The 17,883-nt window shown below is 42.2% G+C and overlaps 1 protein-coding gene across 3 annotated transcripts in view; it reads right to left on the bottom strand.

Annotated features, from left to right (window-relative positions):
- Vkorc1l1 (vitamin K epoxide reductase complex, subunit 1-like 1) overlaps positions 1–14,772 on the bottom strand; it is a 44,584-nt gene extending 29,812 nt beyond the window's left edge. For 2 of the 3 annotated variants that reach the window (NM_027121.4, NM_001001327.2), the window contains exon 1: positions 14,516–14,772. In NM_027121.4, coding sequence (NP_081397.1) covers positions 14,516–14,709 — 194 coding nt within the window. In that variant the 5' untranslated portion in view covers positions 14,710–14,772. The remainder of the gene's footprint in view (positions 1–14,515) is intronic. The other variant, NM_001286382.1, reaches the window with a different exon arrangement.
- Positions 14,773–17,883: the final 3,111 nt, after the last annotated feature.

The following is a 17,883-nucleotide window of genomic DNA, read 5'->3' as shown; positions in this document are numbered from 1 at the left end:
TTCCTTTTCTTGTATCTCTACTTAGTATTTCCTTCATTTTCAATTAAAAATTTCTTCGATCGCTTGTATCTATATCCTTATTATCTAATATCCTCATTTCTATTTACAAATTTTTCTAATTTTTCTTTTGCTTGTCTACATCTTTCATTGTTTTCTTCGTCTATTGGTTATCTTAATACTTTTCTCCTTTCTATTTATAGTGTTTTCTAATTTTTATTCTGTGGCTTGTATCTTTTTTTATATTTTTTCCTTTTTTTGTATCTCTATAACCCTCTATAAGAAGGTATAAAAAACTATCACGATTATTAAGATTGAGATAATCATCTTATTTGTCTTATTCCCTTTATTAATTTTAAATTTTCACCTGTCTACAATTTTTCTACAGCCAGTCTCATCCTTGGGGCACCAGCACAATGTCTCCTCAGCATGTATCAGGGCAGCCCAAACCTCCTCAGGTCCAGTCTCCCACCTAACTAGGAAACTGCTTTGGGACATTCTTGTTTATAGATAGAGCCAAGCTGGTTCTCTTTCTACTCAGCCTGGTCTTCTCAAAAGCACCCATTTTTCTATTCAGCAGGCTCTTTTTTAAAAGTGCCGAGGTTTTGATTTTTTTGCATATCTACATATACATACATGCATATATATGTGTGTGTGTGTGTGTGTATACATACACACACACACACACACACACACACACACACACACACATACACACACATACACACACACACACAGAGAGAGAGAGAGAGAGAGAGAGAGAGAGCGCGCCTAGGCCATGGAGGTGCTCCTTTGGCCACGTGTATCTGGACCTCAAGAAGGGTGGTGCTAAAGACATCAAGGGAATGGGTACTGTTGAAAAGGAACAGCCCATAAATGAGTCAGCGGTGCCAACACGTTAGCTGGCACTGCTGTAAACCAGCACGTTAATTAAGGGCAAGATTCTTATCAAGAGAACTACTGTGTGGACTGCACAGATAAGCACTCTGAGGGCAGAGACAACTTTCTTAAATTGAGAAAAGAGAGGAGAGGGAGGGGGAGGGGGAGGAGAAATATATATATATATATATATATATATATAAATCAAACAAAAACCAGCATCAACAGAAAAGCACCAAACTTGCAAGTGTAGATGAATCTTAGCTTAAAAAATAAGTGGTTACCATGAAAATTAAGACAGCTACCTTGTTGAGCTAGAGGTCAATTGATCAGGAGAGAGTCCTGCACTTATTGATCTGACTGTTGGTTATGGGTATTATTATACCTTATGAATATTACAATAAAAAAGATGCAAAGCTCAGGGACTTTTACACTGCATTTAATAAGTTTAAAAGGCAACAATCTATTGGGACTACTGACTCAACTACACTTGGTAAGGGAGGGAAAGCTCAAACAAGCCACAGGTAGCTTACTAGCTTATGCAACTGCCTGCCAAGTGATGCCTTCACTGATAGCATTTTCAGGGGAAGAATACAAACTAATCTTGGGTATGCTGAATTTAAAGTACTTTTATATAGCCAAGCAGAGAGGTCCAGTAAGAAAACAGACATGCAGATCTGTGCTCAGAGGAGAGGCCACAGGTGGAGATTACAAACTTTAGACTCCTAATTGAACCTGTTAGAAACAAGAGAGACATGACTGCTAAGGAAAAACAGTCACTGGAAGGCCCAGAACTAAGTCACTCCAACATTTAATGACTAGACACAGAAGAAGCCAGTAAGAAAAGGGAAGGGACCAAGTGGTAGGAGGAACATCAGGAGAACGACATGAACCATTGAGTAAGATAAGACAGCATGAGAAAGCCACTCTTCAGGTTGATTCATGCTTAAGAGAGGATACAGATTATGGGTAATACTTAGCAAGCCAGTTTCTACTCCACCCTTTCTGATTGACTGGAGACAAGCAGCATCCCAGCAGAAAACAACTGCTTCTGAGAATGGATGCGCATGTAGTTCTTGGTTATCTTGTGAGGAGACAAGTAACAGCTCTTCTGCTCTGCTCTGCCTCTCAAAGAGGGAGACGGCAGCCTTCTAAGGACTAAATCTGTGCAACCAGACAGTATCACTATTAAAAGGTCAGCAAGCAAGGGCTGGCTCACGTTCTGTTTCTTCCATATCTGAAGTAGCCGGAGAAGGTTCAATACCACCCACCCCCACTCTTCTCCAGGAGACACCCAGGGCCAGGGCTACTGCTTGTGCAGAACAAGCCTGGGGCAGGTGGCCAAGGCAGGTCAGCAGTCAGCCAAGGCAAATGGGCTCCTCCTGTTACAGCCCCAGGGTAGGTGACAGGATCTAGTGAAATCAGGCTTTGCTCAGGCCTCCAGGGAAGAGCTAGTCTTGTTTGAAAATTCCATGGTTCACCTCACATATCTTAGTTTGAATAATTTAAGTTAGAGTCTAAAAAATACCATTTCTACATGTACCAGCTGAGCTCATGCCAGTCTTCTGTCCTAAAGTTTGGTGCCAAAGTCTTAGTTAAGACTAAAACAGGGGGCAGGGCGGGGATGGGGGAAGCTGGAGAGACAGCTCAGCGGTTTACAGCACTGGCTTCTCTAGTGGAGGACGCAGATTCCGAACGCAGCACCCACACATTGGTTCACACCATCAGCAACTCCAGCTCTGCGGGAATCTGACCCCTACTCTGGCCTTGCATATGGTTCACATATATATACATGCAAGCAAAATATTTATATATATAAAAGTTTCTAAAACAAACAAAGCAGGGCCATTAAAACGGCCAGGGGAGATCATCCTGGGCTGTACAGCAAGTTGCTGGCTATGCTGAGCTATAAATATAAAGCAAAACCCTGCCTCAATATATAGTAACAACACGAACCACAAGAGATCCATCAGTATGTGAATTCATAATTTTTAATGCAATAGCTATGGAATAGCTTTTTTCCTTTTCTTTTTTTGAAACAAGTTCTCACTATTTCTGCAGGTTCTAAGATCCTCTAGCCCAGCACAAGTTAAGCTCGCACACCAAGCCTACCCTAGCACTCCTTCAGTGAGCTTGTACAAAACTATCACAACTAAATAGTACAGACGATGTAAACATATGGAAAGGAGAACAAGGAGGCGCGTAGGGCTGGATTTGGAAAATGACACATCTTCAGAGAGGTGGCACGCTCTTTCTTACACTCTGTCATAGTGTGTGCACTGTTCACAACTACAGGATACCGAAATACTTCTTTCTTATCTTTTTGAGATGTTTTCCAAAAAACTAAAGCAAGTTCTTGCAGGACATTTTAAAATAAAGTAGAAGGGTGAACAATATTAGTTTACACTATCAGAACTTGGAAGTGAATCTGGGGAGGTGGGGCAGTAGACAGAGCATTTGCAATGCTTTCTCTGCTGAGAACACATGACAAAGATATGCAAGTATGGCAGGCCCCTGCAACCCAGAGACAGGAGACTACTGGGCTACACTAGCTGGAAGTGGCAAGCTCTGAATTCAGGGATCCTGTCTGAATAAATAAAGTGGAGATCAATTAAGGAAGACACCCAACATGCACTTTTGGGCCTCCACCCACACATGTGAACACGCATACATCCATGTACCCCATACAAACACATGCAAAAAAAAAAAGAAAAACAAAAAAACTTGAAAGTATCCTTAATATCTAACAACAAAAAAGTATAAGTTCAGTTATCAAAAATGATAAAATATCCTTAACCATCGTATTAATAAATGGCATTAAGAAAAAAGATCACGGGGCTGGTGAGATGGCTCAGTGGGTAAGGGCACCCGACTGCTCTTCCGAAGGTCTGAAGTTCAAATCCCAGCAACCACATGGTGGCTCACAACCACCCGTAATGAGATCTGGTGCCCTCTTCTGGTGTATCTGAAGACAACTACAGTGTACTTACATATAATAAATAAATAAATCTTTAAAAAAAAAAAAAAGAAAAAAGATCACAGTAATCATGGTGGTGTATGCCTTTAATCCCAGTACTGAAGAGGCAGAAGGGAGTGGGAGGCTAGCCTGGTCTACAAAGCAAGTTCCAGGATAACCAGGGCCACAGAAACTTTCTCAAAGAGAGTAGGAAAGGAGGGAAATCACAATGTGGTGTCAACTAAAAGACACTTGAGTACAGATTTCACAATAATGTCTCTAGGCTTCAAATTAAAAGACTACAGAAAGCTAAGTGGCGTTTTTCCCAACTGATGGACCCAATAGCTATCTTTTTAATACATCTACTTAAGAGCAAAATAAAGCCATATACAGAATCTAGATTAAAAAGTTATCAAACAAGCAACTCAAGAATAATAAGGTGTACTCTATCACTTGATGGGAGGATTGGTTGAAAGAACTGGAGAAAATGGACTCCTTCCAAAGTCATCTCCAAAGCCAATACAATTCTAATCAGAATCTCAAAAGGAACATTTTTAGAACCCAGATCTAAGATTCCCATGATCGTATAAGCATGCAAATAGCTCAGAAGAACTTGAAAGCAAACACATTAACACTATTAGATAACAAATTTACTATGTAAAGTCACAGGGGTCCCAGGAAAGTGTGGTAATGGCATAAATACAGATAAAAAATTTTCCGGAACAAGAAGTCTTATCTATCCAGGAAAAGTCTGTACTAGCTCAAATACAGACAAGTCTGTATAGTGTGTGTGTGTGTGTGTGTGTGTGTATACACGTATGTGTATGTATGTATGTGTACGAGCATGTTTGTAAGTGGGAGTTAGACAAAATGCTATTTAGAAAAAAAATAAGCCAGATTTCTTCTTAACACTAAACATAAAAGTTCCATACAAGATAAAATTGTTAGCACTTTTTTTTTTCTTTTTTGATTTTTTCCAAGACACAGTTTTCTTTGTGTGTTCCTAGTTGTCCTAGAACTTGACCTATGGACCAGGCTGGACTCAAACTCAGATATCTGCCTGCCTCTCCCTCTGTGATGGAATTAAAGGGGTGTCCTATCATACCTAGCCAAGCATTAAAAAGAAAGATTTGAATATTCTAAATTTTGCTAAATACTAAAGGGAAAAAAATTCAAAACCTATACAGAAGTAAAAGATCTAACCAAATATTTCACACTTCTATATAAACAAAGACATCATAAACAAAATTAAAAGGTAAGTGACAAACTAGGAGAAAAATAAATGTATAATCCAAATATAACAAGTCCATTCAGCTATTGAGTATGGTGGCACAGGAGTTTAATCCTAGTACTTGGAGGCGAAGCATTTTATAGACCAGTTTATAGGCCAGACAGGTGGAGCTCTGTGAGTTCAAAGGCAGCCTGGTCTACATAGTAAGTTCCAGACCACCTAGAAATATATAGTGAGATCTTGTCATTTAAAAAAAAAAAAAAAAAAAAGAACAAAAAACAAAAAACTACAACTACAATCATACCTTAAAAAAAGAGATCTAATAAAATAAAATAAAATAAAATATTCAAATCCTTTAAATACATACTGGATGTCCAAATCAATACAAAGGATCTATATAGCTAGATTCACAAACAAACAAACAAACAAAAAACTGTAAAATACAAACAATCAATAAAAAAAGCGGGGCATGGTGGCACACACCTTTAATCCCAGCACTCAGGAGGCAGAGGCAGGCGGATTTCTGAGTTCAAGGCCAGTCTGGTCTACAAAGTGAGTTCCAGGACAGCCAAGGCTACACAGAGGGAAAAAAAAAAATGTTTAAATAAAAATCAGTTGGTAGATAGAGTGTTTGCCTATCCTTGGAGTCTTAGGTTCCATCCCAGTACAAGCATAAACAAGCCTAGTGGCATACACCTGTAATCCCAGCACTTGGAGATAGAAGCAGGATTACAAATTCAAGGCCAGCCTGGACAACAGACAATTTGTCCCAGGACCCACGTCAGTTCCTAGCAACGCCAAGGCAGCTCACAGCCATCAGTTATTGCCGTTCTAGGAATCTATCACCCTCTTCCGGCACCACACAGTTGGAGATGCACACAGGCAGGCAAAACACATAAAATTAAAAAATAGATTAAAAACAAAACAAAACAAAACAAAGCCCATTAAGTTTCACAGGTCCTTGGGGAGGGAGGAACGCTAATCAAGACAACAGAAGAACAGTTGTCATGTACCAAACTGGCAAAGACCTAAAGCGTGAGACTGCCCAACACCAGCAAGGGTACAAGGTTGCTGACTTTCTCTCACATCACTGGTGTGACTTTTAGTGACAAGGAAAAGAGCTATGATGTGCTAGTGAGAAGAAAAGATATTAAATACACATATGACTCAACTATGTTCTAAAATAACGTATGAAAAGCCCCTTATGCAGGCATGGTCCTTAGACACTTTCCATACACTAACTAGTGCCCTTCACGTTCCCAACAGTTCTGTGAGGTAACACTATTATTTCCCTCACTGGAAGAGGAGGAGACAGAAACAGTGATGAAGTGACAGAGCCAAGGTTTCAACCCTGCTTGACTCCTGTTGACACTCTACTTCATGCACAATGTACAGAAATAAATCAAATCCCAGACACAGTGCCATTGACTTTACAACCTAATTTAGCTCTTCATTTTGTCATAGATTTTTTTTACTATTTTACTTCTCAAATACATTTTGGTTGACAAAAAAAAAGTCAATAACCGCAATACAGCAACAATGTGTCCCTAAAATTCCAGCAAAAAAGTTGATACAGAAATAAGTTTATAGGTCAGGTATGGGAGAGCTCACCTGCTGACACCTATATGAGGAGGCTAAGATAGAAAGGTGGAAAGATCAGGGCTAAACCCGGGCTAAGCTTCTGTCTCAAAATAAAAACAAAGACAAAACTGAAACCAAAATTCTAAATGATATTTCATGTGGATTGTGAATATGTGAAAAACAAAGCAGATTTTACTCTAATTTTATCCTTAAGTTTTTTAAATGCATTCATTTATTTGTGTGGAAGAGTATTTATTTGTATGGAGTTCAGAGGACAACTAGAATGAATCTGTCCTCTGCTTACACTATGTAGGTCCCAAGGATCAAACTCAGGTCATCGGGTTTGGCAGCAAGTGCCTTAATCCATAAGCTATCTTGCTGGCCCTTTAAAAAAAATCTGTGCACTTGATAAAATCTGTAATATTTATGGTGAGAATAAAGTTCTTCTGATGAATAAAAACTAAGTAATGATTAATGGGGCAGTCTATGACAAATTTGTTTTGATCACATAGTATCAAGAAAAACCTGATTCATCAGAGACAAACAGCTGCAAATGATAAGTATTTTGTTCTTTAAAACTACAAAAACAAGCCTTTAGCCCTGGCACTTAGGAGGCAGAGGCAGGCAGATCTCTGTGAGTTCAAGGCTAGGCTGGTCTACACAGTGAGTTCTAGAATAGTCAGAGCTACAAAGAGAAAACCTGCCCTCCCCACCCCCAAAAATAAACACTGAATACCAAAAAGTGCATTAAGGCTAAATTTACACCTGTCTAAAAGACTACAAAGTATATCTCCAAGTTAAAAGTATACATAATTTAAAAATGTAAATACTTGCTAACTGCAAGTATTTTAGTAAAAATAAATGTGGTAACTGTGATAAAGAGATACATGCATATATGTTCCTATTATTGCACAATGTAATGGCTGAATTAGTCCTGCATTAGCTTATATAACTTAACATGAACAACCACAGCATGATTCTTTTGTGTGAGAGACAGAGACAGGAGTCTCCCTAGGTGGTTCAGGCTGGCCTTATGACTCTCTTGCCCCAACCTCCCTAAATGTTGGGATTCTAGGGATGTGCCACCATTCCTGGCTTGAATTCTTAAACTACTACCATAAGTCAGTCTTTACAGTAGGTTATGCACACACTGAGAAACTATTCCAGGACGCTTTTCCTGAGTGGTAGTAGCATTACAGATCACTTAAATTTTCTTCCTTTTGCTTGTTTTTATTTGCCCTCCAAATATTTAGAATATACTGCATTTTTTTTCCTTTTTAAATTTCTGTAATTATAGACACAGAAACTTGCAAAAAGAAAGAAAACTACCGGACACACTCTTCAGCCAGTCTCCTTGATGACATAACTAGTTCACTCTCATAACCAGGCCTTTGACCTTGATGTGCTGCAGTGGTACTCAGATCTCACATCAGACACAACTCTAACACATTCAGACCTTTGTGCAGTCACAGCTAATACCGAGCTCCTTCTGTCCCTCAAGACCCTTTATGCTACGTCTGAACCACGCCACCTCTTGGCTTCCATTTCTAAACTCCTTGCTGCATCTACCCCTCCATCTCTAGTTTTGTTATTTCAGTGTTACATAAATGCTCTCATAACACATGACATACACTCTTTCAAGACTGGTGCTCCAACTTGATGTAACTCGATTGTGATAACCTGGCAGTACAAATCAGTGGTCCCCAATACATTAAAGGCTAGTGCGATAATGCGTTTGAGCCTACTTAGATGCTTATAGTGTTCAAAGCACTAAGATAAGAATCAAACACTTGTGAAATTCTGACACAGAACAAGGATTCTGAGGAACAAATTTCAGAGAGATATTGGTCTAGCAGTTTTACACAAGTACTTTATGAGAGAACAAGCCAAGGCTCAGTGCTCATGTTTCTTACATGAACATGATGTGAAAGAATGCCTGGTCCTGCATTTTCCTGTTGGAGCTCTAGATTTCAGTCCTTTCCTGAGGTAGATCTGTCACATTCAAAGACAGCACACGCTGTTTAGTCTTGCTAATGGCCAGCTTTCCAATGTCCATGCCTTTCCAAATGCTATTTCCTGCAGTTGTTTCTAATCATACAGGAAACAATGCCTGTATAGTCTTAGTTCTACCTAGTGATTTAGCCAGCTTACCACGACCTGATCCTCTATGTTCACAAGACTCATCACTCTCAGAAAGGGTTACCCCAGTGGTCCTCAACCTGTGGGTAGTAACCCCCCAAAAAACATCAGAAAACATAGATTTTACTATTCCAGTAGCAGAATGATAGTAACTTTATGGTTGGGGGTTCACCACAACATGAGGAACTGGATTAAAGGGTCACAGAGTAAGGAAGAGTGAGAACCTCTAGGTTACCCCAACACAAATTCAAAACTTCCTCTTCTTTGCAGGTGCCTAGATTATTTTCTTTCTTCACAGGGTTAACCTCTTAAGTCCTCATGATAGCTACTTCGCAGAGTATCGGTTAACTACTGGGTGTGACAAAGGGCAGGCCTTCACAGACAGATCTAGGCTTAGAGGGCAAACACTCCACAAATTTTCTTCTTGAACACCACACCTTAGTAATGTCCTTGTTATTCCATAAGACTGCTGTAAAAAGCTATACTAAAAACTCAGGCATTTTCTTATGCATTTCTATGGAAAAAAATTGTCAACACTTCTTATAGCTGTTTTTTGTTTTGCTAATACAGACACCACTAATAAATCAGTATTCCATCTAAATGGAATTTAAAGTCATGGTAAAAGGCTAGGCAAGGTGGCACACACCTGTAAACCGAGTAACCAGAGGCCGAGCAGGAAGATTATAAAGTTAAGGCCAGCCAAGGCTATATAGTGAGACCTTCTCAGAGAACTCAGGCCAGTGAGATGGCTCATGGGTAACATCCACTGATGAGCAAGCCTAGAACCCAAACAGAGGTATGAGAAAAGCTGCTTCACAAAGTCCTCTAACCACCACATATGCCTCCCCTCCCCAATAATAAGACAGAAAGAAATATAAAAATAGTAAAGTTGTTGGAGTCCTGAACCAGTCTGCTTGCAGCCAGGCCTCTGCGACTACACTCGCTGGAATACATTCTAGTCACACACTGTGTGCCTCAATTTCTGTAAAGCAGTGATGAGTTGAGCTCAAAAGACTGTTCCAAAGATAATAGATGTGAAGTATTTAGACTGCTGCCCAGCAGAGAAGAAGCCCACCCTGTAAGCAAACATCCATCTTTATCACAGGGTAGCCATTCATATTCATCTCTTTCTATTCCTCCTTTGGCTTCAGTGGCTTCTGAGATATTGTTACAAGTCACAATAGCAACACAGCAATCTGTCTCTTAAATTCACCTGAATTCATGAAATTAGGAAGTTTTCTCTCACAGACTCACAGTTACTAACGTTTCACTGATATGAATACAACACAAAGTAGAGTGGTAGAAAAAAATGCTTATTACCAAAAAGCAAGCGGCAGGTCAGAACATATGATGAAAACACAGCCTTTTAAGATTCTGTTCTTTCAAATTAAAATACCTAAAAATGAACCAATGATGGTGACAGACAGTAGTAGCATTACTACTTTTTGTTTTTTGAGACACGGTCTCTTCTAGGTAACCCTAGCTGTCGTTAAACTTGCTCTGTAGCCTAGCCTAGCCTTGAACTTAGCAATCCCTTCTCTACCTTGTAAGTGCTGAGACTAAAAACATGGGCCACCATGCCAGGCTCCTTTGCTAATGCTGTTATTAGCAATTCTACTGCCTCTGAACATTGGGGGAAATGTCTCTCTTGAAATCCAAAAGTCTGGAACTACTATTATGTAATTATACTTCCCAAAACCAACCCACTGGCCTTAGACACACAGACTGCTTAGGAATATTCTTTTCTGTTAACTTTCTTTACCATTTGTTCTATTAACGCTTGAACTCAAACTTTCTTTTCCTGAAATAGCAAGATCTTTGAATACTACTGCTATCTGGCAGTCCATTTTCAAACAAAATTAACTAATGTAAAGTATATGATAATGTTTCACTTAAGGGCTTTCCCACATTGTCAAGAGCATCTTGCAGATACTTATTCTACCCAATTTGAAAGGAAATCAGTTTATAAAGGAAATTTTGTCTAAATCCTTTTATCTTCGTTAAATACACACATTCCCCCATACACATACATACATACACATACATACCCCTCTCTCTCAAGACAGTTAATAAAAAGGCTATTTCCTGAAAATAGTTTTAGTGTACATATGAAATATATTTACTCTTATTAGAATGCCTTACTTCTTACCTATCCTTCGGCAGACATCAGATTTTAAAGTGTTAAAGACTTTATGTTTAATTATGTGTATGTATTTGTACATAGGTATGTGCACAAAAGTGCAGTTATCCTCTGAGGCCAAAGAGGGTACTAAGGGCTGGAGGTGGCTCAGGGGTTAAGCTTAGCACTTGTTTTTACAGAAGACCAGGGTTTGATTCCCAGCACCCACTTGGGCTGTTTACAATGCCTGGTAACTCCAGTCCCAGGAGACCCAATGCCATCTTCTCATCTCTGTAGGTACCAAGCATGCATGTGGTGCATATACCATATGTACAGGAAAAACACTCATATACATAAAATGATAAAATACAGCTAAAAAAGAAAAAGGAAAAAAAAGAGGGCACTGAATGCCCTGGAGCTGAAGTCACAGGTGGCTGTGGACCACTCAGTATGAGTGCTGACCATCAGACTCATCCTCAATGGACTTAGCTCCTAACTGCTAAGCCGTCTTTCCAACCCCTAACTTAAGTAGTTCTGTACATCACTATATAAGTAAACACTAGTTTTAGCCACAACATCCTAAGTTCACACTTTCTATATGATAGAGAGATAGGAGCTAGACATGATGATGCACACCTGTAATCTCAGAACATGAGGGATTAGTAGAGAGAGGATCGAAGGAGTTCAAGGCCAGCCTCAACTTACGCTACAACACAGCAAGTTCAAGGCTAACTTGGGTTACCCCAAACAATGCCAGGCATGGTGGCATAAACCTTCAATCTCAGCATTTAGGATGCAGAGGCAAGCAGATCTCTAGGAATCCCAAGCCAGTCAAGGCTACATAGTAAAACTCTGACAAAAATAAGCAAGCCGGGGATGAAACTTAGTCACAGAGAGTTTACCTAACACTGGTCAGGCCCTGTGTTCAATCTCCAATGCCACTGATCGAGAAAGATTTTTAGTCTAACATATTTTAAGATAACTTTAATTCATTAATTGATGTTACTAAATATTAAATATCATGCTATTGTGTCTTATTCAAAACAAAAACAAAAACTTGACAGATGTGCAGGCAAGGCTATAATTCCAGTCCACAGGAGACTGAGACTGAAGGAGGACTGCTTTCAGTTCAAAGTTGGCCAGATCTACAAAGCAAGAAACAAAACACATGAACATTTGTTTCTTGTGATACAGATTAACTATGAGAATATTTAGTGTATAATTAAATGGTTCAGAAACAATCTCTTAGAGAAAAGCCCACTAGAAGAACTCAAAACATACAGTGAATTACTTCTTACATGGCCAAATAATAAAAAGCCCAGTAAGATTTTTGTATAGACTGCATTAAAAGAAAAATTCTAGGGCTGGAGAGATGGCTCAGAGGTTAAGAGCACTGACTGCTCTTTCAGAGGTCCAGAGTTCAAATCCCAGCAACCACATGGTGGCTCACAACCATCCATAATGAGATCTGATGCCCTCTTCTGGTGTGTGTGAAGATAGCTACAGTGTACTTATATATAATAAGTAAATAAATCTTTAAAAAAAAAAGAAAAATTCTAAAGTTGGTAATAATTATAAATATATTTCATATTAACCTATCCAGTCATTTTTATTTCATGGTTTCTAAGTATTTGAAATATGCTCCTGCATGCTTTTTTTTATTCTGCATTCATTCATTCAATTTGGGGTGTTAAAAACTTAAGTTTAAAAATTCTTTCCAAAGCCGGGCGGTGGTGGCGCACACCTTTAATCCCAGCACTTAGGAGGCAGAGGCAGGCGGATTTCTGAGTTCAAGGCCAGCCTGGTCTACAGAGTGAGTTCCAGGACAGCCAGGGCTATACAGAGAAACCCTGTCTCAAAAAGAAAAAAAAAAAAAAATCCTTTCCAAAGGTGCAAAGAACATTTAAAAATGTGAATGTGTGCATAAAATATACTTGGTGGGCTCAGTGAGAGGACTCAGCTGGTAAAGATGCTTGCCAGCAAGCCTGATGACCTGAGTTCAATCCCTAGGACCCATCTGGTGGGAAACTGACTCCCACATGTTGTCCAATGACCTCCATAAGTGTGTGTGCTACCCCACTCCCAACATAAATATGTGCAATAGAAGCACGATACACTTAGTGGTTCTCAAGGTGTCTAGTCTAAAAGAAAGTCTAGGAGGCCTCAACCTGGATGCAAATAAAACTCCTGAGGGCTCTTCATCACAGATACATTCTGCACTATAAACTCAATGCATTTAAAAAAAAAAAACAAAACTGCTTAATGAGGCCATAATGACAACCATTTTTCTACTAAAAAGTTACAGGAATTCCACTTATAAGCACGAGCTAGCCTAGCCTAGCTGGTCTATGAAAAGGGCTAAGTGGGAAAGATCAACAGCCTTAAGTTTGCAGATAAGAAACTCCAACCCTAGCTTCTTCAAATACTCCTCCACCAATATGGAGGGCAAAATAAACTAGTGAGCTATATACATTTGTGTCTCCCTAGCATTTATCAAAAGGAGGGAATGTAGTGAAATGTTAAGCACTGTTAACAAACATCAAAATATTAGGGGTAGGACTCTCTATTAAAATGTCAAACTATCTATTCTGCAATAATTCTTTTCACTTTTGCTGGTTTTGATGACTGCTATCAGTTTTTTAAAAAGCCTTTTTTAAAAGTGTAAAATACTTTTTTCTAAGAAAAAAAGCTAGCACACTACATAAAATGTTAACAGGAAAAAAAATCGATGGTATTTTCAAGAAACAAAAAATTGTTTAAATAAACCTGCTTAGCAAAGTTTCGTAAATCTAATCTCTTGCGGATTATTCCGCTAATACTAATCAGCAACATGTAAAAGTCATTCTAAGTCACCCACGGTGGTGCATGCTTGTATTTCCCTACTCAAAAGACTGAGGCAGGGGAATAGCTGTAGAGGTTATAGTCCGATGAGTTTCAGGCCAGTGTGGGTCACAACTCAGATCCTTTCATAAAATAACAGTCATCGTAGTACCTAAAATATCACTATACACAAGGTACTCATCGTTTACTCTAAACTTAAAGTAGACCCGAACTCTGGCCATTTTCCCCCTGCTGGGCACACTTCGTGAAATACACAAGGGAGAAAAATCCAAGAAATCAGATAGGGTTAAGTGCTGGTACCTTCCTCTTCCAGAGTAGGGTCAAATGCGTGTCTACCCGCAAATGTCACTGTCGCCTCCAGAAGGCTGCCAATTCTCCTTAACTCTGAGTACAAAGAGGCCTGAGCACCGAAAACACCTGTCCCGAACAACCCAGAGGATAGTGATAAAAGCCACCGGACATATAGCCCCGGGGTAGCAGAGGTCCCAAGACCCCGGGGATGAATGCTGGCTTCGCCGATCTCTGCATCGGGGGTCTTCACACGCCTCTCTCGGCGACAACAGGGAGAAAAGTCACACCGGCCAGGACGCGCCCGCGCCCTCCCGGCTGCACTGTGCCACCTCATCCCGGAGGCCTGCCCTCAGCCGCCGCCCCCCGGTCACCGCCGTCCGGGTCGCGGCCCGGGCCCCGCTCTCTCAGGCCGGAGCTCCCCGCGCGCTCCCCGCCCCCCGCCGCCGCCCGCGTCGCGCTCCCCTCACTCAAGCCGGGCTACCTGGAGGCCAGGGCGGCGGAGCACTTCACCCAGGGCCCCAGGTCGCAGAGGGCCCGGTGCTCCGGGTCCCTCTCCTTCTCCCGCTCCACGTGGTAGGCGTAGATGGAGAGCAGGATCCCGGCGGCGCACACTGCATACCGGGCCACCCGTTCCCAACGCGGCACCGACACTCTCAGCAGGACGGGCGCCGCCATCTTCCCCCCTCCGCCGCCGCCGCCGCCTCCCTCCGCCTCCACCTCAGACGCCGCCGCCCGTCGGGGCCCGACCCAGCCGCCGCCGCTGCCGCCACCGCCTCCGCCGCCGCCGCCGCCGCCGCCACCACCGCCGCGCCCCATTGGCTCGGTCGCCTCCTCCGGGCCCCGCCCCCACAGGCGCGCGGCCCAACCGCCCCGAGAGGAGTGAGGCGGACTGGGCGGGGAAGGCGCGCGCGGACACAGAGGGAGGGGCGGAGCGCGCAACCGCCAGGGAGGCGGTGCGGCGCATGCGGAGGGCGGGGTCTGAAAGAGGGAAGGGCTTGAGGAGGGGCGGAGCTTGACCAGAATTGGGGCGGAGCGAGAAAGCCGCTCATAAGTGTGGAGGGAGGAGGCGGAGCGCGCAACAGCGGGGAGGTGGTGCGGCGCATGCGGAGGGCGTGGCTGACGGTGGGCGTGGTTTGATTTTAAAGGGGCGGGTGGGAAAACCGCGCGCGGGCGGGGAAGAGGCGGAGGTTGTAAGCAGCCAGGGTTGCGTGGCGCAAGTGAAGGGTGGTGCTGAGAAATGGGGTTCGTTACACTGGAGGGCGCGGTCAGAAGGGAGGCGGAACAAGGTGGGGCGGGAGCGAAGGGAAGGGGCGGAGCGCAAAAACTCTGGTGTGCTGGATGGGGCAGGGGCGTGACCAGGAAGGATGAGGGGTGTGGCCTAGGAAAGGGGTGAGGCGAGAGGTGGTTTGGCTTAATCTTAGGGTCTGTTACAAGGGATCGATTTCAAAGATACTACTACAATGCTTGACTGGGCAAGCCCTTGGCTCCTGGTAGCAATCAGTTGCCTTTCTGCACACACACACATTTCCGTCGTTATCACTTGATATTTCTTATCCAATCCAAATTGTCCCTGACCAATGGCTCCAGAGCTCCAGAGACACGTTTGTGTGACATGATCTTCCCCAGGCACCACCTCCAGGCGTCTTGTGTTCAACATGTGAGAAACTTTTTTCTTAAATGCGCAAAACTATTTTTACATTTAAAAAAACCTATTTTTAAATGGGTTCATGAATACTTCTCTATAATTTGGATTTGATGTGGCTTTAACATAATCCATACTAAAAGGATAAAAATGAACTTTAAAAAAAAAGCTCAAAAACTTGGAAAAAGGGAAATCAGAAGAAAACGAAACGTGAGGAGGTCATAGAGGCTTGCAAAATTGTTAAAATTGAGCCATAACTGATTCTGAGCTTCCTTGCTGTCAAAACTGGACAGGAAAACCCATGTAAGGATATCTGTGTCTACAAAGAAACAAGCTGTTGATGGAGATTGCTAGCTTTTGCTTCAATGCAGCTCTTAGGCTTTGGGGGCATCACCTAGTGATTTTGATTAATAAGTAATGTTCTTCAATTAATTATACAATGTTGGATAACAAATCACCCCAATTTTTTGCAGCTTTAAGCAAGCTAATAAACTGGGTGTCTGTTTGTTTTGTTTGGGGTTTTTTTTTTTTCATTTTCTCTGCGTCAGGAATCTTCCGGCTCAGTCTCTCCACCTTTCCCTCTCTCTTTCTCTTCCTCTCTACCTTGGATCAAATTAAGATGTGAGGCATGGCTGTAGTCATCTCAAACCCTGAGAGTCCTCTTTCAGGTTCTCTCCTATGGCAGTGAGAAGGCTGCAGGTCCTCCCTGGGCAGTAACAACAGCTCCAATTTACACCTCCAGAAAACACAGCTGGCTTCCATCCCACCCACCCAAAGTAAGGGGTTGAAGAAAACAAGTTTTAGCTCAACAGTAGAATACTTGACTAATACATGTAAAGCTCTAGGTTAAACCTCCAAAAAAGGAGAGAGAGGGAAGAGATGGGGTCAGAGTCTCTAAAAAGGACATTATTGATTTGTGTGTGTGTTCACATATGTGTGGGTACAAAAAAAAAATCGCTGACTATAATCGTCCCTGACTTACCTCCTTGAGACAGAGTATCTCACTGAATCTGGAATCTGTGGTTTGCTTAGCTAGGCTGGCTGGCCAAGTACGGAGGATCCATCTGTCTCTGCCTCCAGTGCAAGAGTTACAAGTAAGGACAGCCACAGACAACCACATTAAATAGGAGGAGCCAAAGATTTGAACTTAGGTCCTCACACTGAGGCAGCAAGCATTTTTACCGAGCCATCTCTCCAGCTTGAGTCTTTTGTTATTCCGTGATCAGAAACGATAGCCTATGACTTTCATACATTCTGTTACTTAGAAGGTCGTCGCACCAGGTGGTGTCATCTGCGCCTCAAGACAAGCACCCATAAATGCCTATGACTGAAGCTCTGAGGGATCCAATGACCTCTTCCGACCTCCATGGCCCAGACACATATGTGCATCTCTCTCTGTCTCTGTCTCTGTCTCTGTCTCTGTCTCTCTCTCTCTCTCACACACACACACACACACACACACACACGTACACTTTCGTAATTTTAAAAAAGGAGAGTATTGGACTGGCAAGATGGTTCAGCAGATAGGCTCAGCGGGTAAGAGCACTAACTGTTCTTCCAAAGGTCCTGAGTTCAAATCCCAGCAACCACATGGTGGTTCACAACCATCCATAATGAGATCTGACTCCCTCTTCTGGCGCTTCTGGAGCATCTGAAGACAGCTACAGTGTACTTATGTATAATAATAAAAAATAAATCTTTTTTTAAAAAAAGGCAGGGGGGGAAGTATATAGGACTTAAGTTCATCTGCTTGCTACTCCAAAGCTAATACTTGAGAGAAAATTGGTTGAAAGAAAACAGATTTAAGAGCAGAAGATGGCTGGGCAGTGGTGGTGTACACCTTTAATCCCAGCATTTGGGAGGCAGAGGCAGGCGTATTTCTGAGTTCAAGGCCAGCCTGGTCTACAGAGTGAGTTCCAGCTACACAGAGAAACCCTCCTGTCTGGGGGGGCGGGGAGCAGAAGATGACTCAGTTCCCTGTGGAGATGGGGAGAACCACCTGAAGGGACTCAGGACCGCAAAGAGTTGTTTATAGGAAAGAGGGAAAGAGACAGTGGGACAGTAGGCAGAAAAGCTACAAAGATCAGAGTGCCTCTCTTACTGGGCACTCCCCAACTCCATACCACCTGGAAATTCTTAGGCAGACACACTGCCTCTCTACAGGTTAAATTCTATAAAGGACCAATCAGTCCCTCAAAGGAAGAAGA

This window comes from Mus musculus, chromosome 5 (genome assembly GCF_000001635.26).
Source record: "Mus musculus strain C57BL/6J chromosome 5, GRCm38.p6 C57BL/6J".
Taxonomy (NCBI): Eukaryota; Metazoa; Chordata; class Mammalia; order Rodentia; family Muridae; genus Mus; species Mus musculus.
This window is presented reverse-complemented; position numbering and strand designations above follow the sequence as displayed.